Source organism: Vipera berus (assembly GCF_964194415.1).
Source record: "Vipera berus genome assembly, chromosome: 11".
Lineage (NCBI taxonomy): Eukaryota > Metazoa > Chordata > Lepidosauria > Squamata > Viperidae > Vipera > Vipera berus.
Window position 1 is genome coordinate 2,837,770 of NC_138214.1, and position 4,381 is coordinate 2,842,150.

At 51.6% G+C, this 4,381-nt stretch overlaps 1 protein-coding gene across 1 annotated transcript; it reads left to right on the forward strand.

Annotated features, from left to right (window-relative positions):
• Nucleotides 1–1,591: 1,591 nt before the first annotated feature.
• SLITRK2 (SLIT and NTRK like family member 2) lies at nucleotides 1,592–4,168 on the forward strand (the record flags this gene model as incomplete). The annotated part of the gene is made up of 1 exon (XM_081336956.1): nucleotides 1,592–4,168. One exon carries the CDS (start codon nucleotides 1,592–1,594, stop codon nucleotides 4,166–4,168), a length of 2,577 nt encoding a protein of 858 aa, XP_081193082.1.
• Nucleotides 4,169–4,381: the final 213 nt, after the last annotated feature.

A 4,381-nucleotide genomic window follows, 5' to 3' on the forward strand; every position in this document is an offset into this window, starting at 1 on the left:
AGGTTGCGCTTCTCCGGATGAGTGAGTACCGCAACGGCGGGCGGTCCGAGCCGGGGAGCTCTGCGGGCGCGGGTGGTTCTGGAAAAGGGGGGGGGCGGATTCTGAGCTTGACAATTTGGAGGTAGAAGGCAGTGGGGGCTGCGGGGGTCCCAGTTCGCTTTCCACCTAGTCCTCTCGCTCCGGGTTAACTTCAAGTGGAGGGTTTCACTTGCTGTTAGTTCTTGGGGGCTTCGTTTCCTTCAACCCGGCTCCACCTTTGGGGGGCGGGGGGTGCCGCAAAGTGTCGGCGGGCGGGGTATAAAGTAGATTTGGGGTGCAGAAGTCCCGGAGATGAGGAGGGTTTGTGGGCTATTTGGGAGGGGGGGAAGGGAAGATTGAGTTGCTATAGATTGCCCTTCTCCAGCGCGTCTCTCCTTAACTCTCCTTATGGAAGGTCAAGGGGTTTCTAGCAGGAGACGCTACCGCGGGGGTGGAGGAGACTTTTGGTACCTTCATTTTCCGTGCCACCAACCCCTTCCCCCCCCCCGTGATTTCCATGGAAAGGAGGAGAGCACAATCCCCTCCCTCGTTCCTACCACCAAGCCTTGGTTTTAATGGGGAAGGCGTGGGGCGGGGGTGGGGGGGTGATGAATGAAGAAATAAAGAGAGTTAGATTCTGTGGGATCTACAGATTGGCGGTTCGGGTTTGCAAAAAGCCTTCGTGTTTGTTTGCATGTCTGGATAGCACCATCCCGGCTCCCAACAGGACGAATTAAAGAGCAGTGGCATGAGACACCCCCCCCCCAAAAAAAAGTCATGGGGAGGAGGCTCGAGAGAACTCTCCAACGGGGTGGGGGGGCTTCTCTCCGTTTCCTTTTGTCCAGCTTTTCTAGTGGAAGATGGACAAGGCTTCCCCAAGGCTTCCCTGGACTATTTGCTGGGAGCCGTTGGGCATAATTAGGCCAAGTAGAAACTGTGGGGTTGAAGAACGGAATACTATCCTTTCCCCCCACCAAGAGCTTTTGATTACGCTGGAAATGGGGGTGGGTGGAGGGGTGGCAGGGGTGAAGCCACAGGGGAGGAGAGTGGAGCCAGCCTCCTTCCTCACACAAAAGAGTTTCCATGTGAGTGGTGGAGAAGAAGGGGGAAAGAGCTGCGGAAGTGAAGGGCTGTTGAGTCAGAAAATATCCTTCCTCCAGAGAAAGGAAGGGAAAGGAGAAGACTGCTGGCTCTCAGCAGGTTGAAACCCCCTTCCTCTCTCCCCTTCCCCCAAATATACTGTTCTTGGAGGGGGGAGGCAAGGCAGAATAGGACAGCTGGGTGAAGAATCCTGAAGAGCAGCCCAAGCTTGTCAAACAATCCTAGCTCTGCTTGGGGGACCCAGGAACAGAGAGGGTGGGGTGGAAAGGTCAGAGCAACCTTCCTCTTGAGGCCCCCAAAGGAATCCTTGAAAGTCGGGCTGAGGGTGAGCCTTGAGGACCGTATCACAGCATTGCTGCATTGCCTCCAGATTGTTGGGTGCTGTTTGATTGATGTGCCTTGTTTTCTGCCTCCCCCATCTCCCTCAAGGCTTGACTCTTGGCGCAGAAGGTGGGCTCAAGGCTCCATAAAGATGCAGAAGGGGGTTTGGCTGCTGAGTGTGTTCACAGTAGCTGGGATCGCGCCGACCACAGAGAGCCGCAAACCTGCCAAAGACATTTGCAGCAAGAGCCGTTGCCCTTGTGAGGAGAAGGAGAACGTGCTGAATATTAATTGTGAAAACAAGGGATTTACAACGGTTGGCCTCCTGCTGCCTCCCCCATCCAAGATCTATCAACTCTTTCTCAATGGGAATGCGTTCACCCGACTCTACCCCAACGAATTTGTCAACTATTCCAATGCCGTGACACTCCACTTGGGCTACAACGACATGGAGGAGATCCGAACTGGGGCCTTCCTGGGCCTTCGGATTCTTAAGAGGCTGCACCTCAACAACAACAAACTGGAGATCTTACGAGAGGACACCTTCCTAGGTTTAGAGAGTCTGGAGTATCTCCAGGCTGACTACAACTACATCACTGCAATTGAGGCGGGGGCTTTCAGCAAACTCAACAAACTGAAGGTGTTGATCCTCAATGACAACCTGTTGTTATCCCTTCCTAGCAACGTGTTTCGTTTTGTCCTCCTGACCCACCTGGACCTTAGAGGGAACCGGCTGAAAATGATGCCTTTTGCTGGAGTCTTGGAGCACATTGGCGGAATTATGGAAATTCAGCTGGAGGAGAATCCATGGAACTGTACCTGTGACCTTCTGCCTCTCAAAGCATGGCTAGATACCATCACAGTCTTTGTTGGGGAGATTGTATGCGAGACCCCTTTCAGGTTGCACGGCAAAGATGTCACCCAACTCACCAGGCAGGATCTCTGCCCTCGAAAAAGTATGGGCGATGCCAACCCAAGGGAGAAATATCCTTCCCACTCAGACACACACATCCAGAGACTTCCCCCAACAGTTAATTCTGCTGTTGGGGCCACCAGGGCTCCCAAAGCCAGCCGCCCACCCAAAACAAGGAATCGACCAACCCCACGGGTCACCGTGTCTAAAGACAGGCAGATATTTGGGCCCATCATGGTTTATCAAACCAAATCCCCCCTGCCCCTGACTTGCCCAAGTCTTTGTGCTTGCACTTCACAAAGTTCTGACAATGGGTTGAACATCAATTGCCAGGAGAAAAGAATTGGCAACATCTCCGATCTCCACCCCAAGCCCACCAGTCCAAAGAAACTCTATTTGACAAGCAATTACTTGCAAACGATCTATAAAAGTGATCTCTTGGACTATCCCTCATTGGACCTGTTGCATTTGGGAAACAATAGGATTGCTGTGATCCAAGAAGGTGCCTTTTCTAACCTCACCAGTTTACGCAGACTTTATCTCAATGGTAACTACCTTGAGGTCTTGTATCCTTCCATGTTTGAAGGGCTCCACAGCTTACAATATCTCTATTTAGAGTATAACGTGATAAAAGAGATCCTACCGCATACCTTTGATGCACTGGGTAATCTTCACCTACTCTTTCTGAACAACAATCTTTTGAGGTCCCTGCCGGACAATGTCTTTGGAGGCACCACCTTAACGAGACTCAACCTGAGAAACAACCACTTCTCCTACCTGCCTGTGCAAGGTGTCCTCGACCAGCTTTCAGCCCTAATTCAAATAGACCTTCAAGAAAATCCTTGGGATTGTACTTGTGATATCATGGGATTGAGATACTGGATAGAACAAGTCACCGAGCAGAACAATCAGCAGTCAGGAGGCCCGGTGGTCATCAACGAAGTGATCTGTGACTCTCCTGCCAAGCATGCTGGAGAACATCTCAAGACCTTGAGCAAAGAAGCCATCTGCCCCGAGAACCCCAATCTCTTAGATTCTCCTTTGTTGTCCCTCAATCTGAACACTGACATGCCATCAGCTTTCAGTATGTTCCCCAGCGCCTTTCCGGAAATGCGGACGGAAGTCCCTCTCTCTGTCTTAATTTTGGGCCTTCTGGTTGTGTTTATTTTGTCGGTCTGCTTTGGGGCCGGGCTGTTCGTCTTTGTCCTCAAACGACGTAAGGGGCTGCCAAGTGTGCCCAGCAGTGCCAACAACCTTGACGTCAGTTCCTTCCAACTGCAGTACGGGTGCTACAACAGCGAGGCCCACGAGAAAGCTGAAGGGCATGTCTATAATTACATCCCTCCTCCCGTTGGCGAGATGTGCCAGAATCCTATCTACATGCAGAAGGAAGGAGACCCCGTCGCTTACTACCGGAATCTCCACGAATTTAGCTACAGCAATCTCGAGCCGAAGAAGGAGCACTCCACCAGCTTTGCCTTCACCATCACAGCAGCAGACATGCTGGAGAAGCAGTCCTTTTCCAGGGAGCCTGAACTGTTGTATCAAAACCTTGTGGAGAGGGTGAAGGAACTGCCCAGTGGAAGCATGGTCCAGTATAATTTTTGCACCCTCCCCAAAAGGCAGTTTGCCCCTTCCTACGAGTCCAGGCGGCAAAACCAAGACAGGCTCAATAAAACGGTTTTGTACGGGACTCCGAGGAAGTATTTTACGGAGCTATCTAAACCTGATCTCCCTTTGCTGCAAGGAAAGTTGCAGGCCGAACCGGACTACCTCGAAGTGTTGGAAAAACAAACTGCCATCAGTCAGCTGTGAAATAGGGAGTGGGGGAGGCCTGGGGGAGGGAGGGAGGGGAGGGTTTCATTGGATGGGGTGGGGAAAGTCTTTCAAAAGAGCAATGCCAGACCTGAACTGAAGCCATCCAATGAAAATTGGTCACAGAATAATATTTTTTTTCCCCCATCATCAACGAAGACATTTTTCAGACCAAGCCAGGTTTTGGATGGGGCGTCTTCTACTAAACTCCCT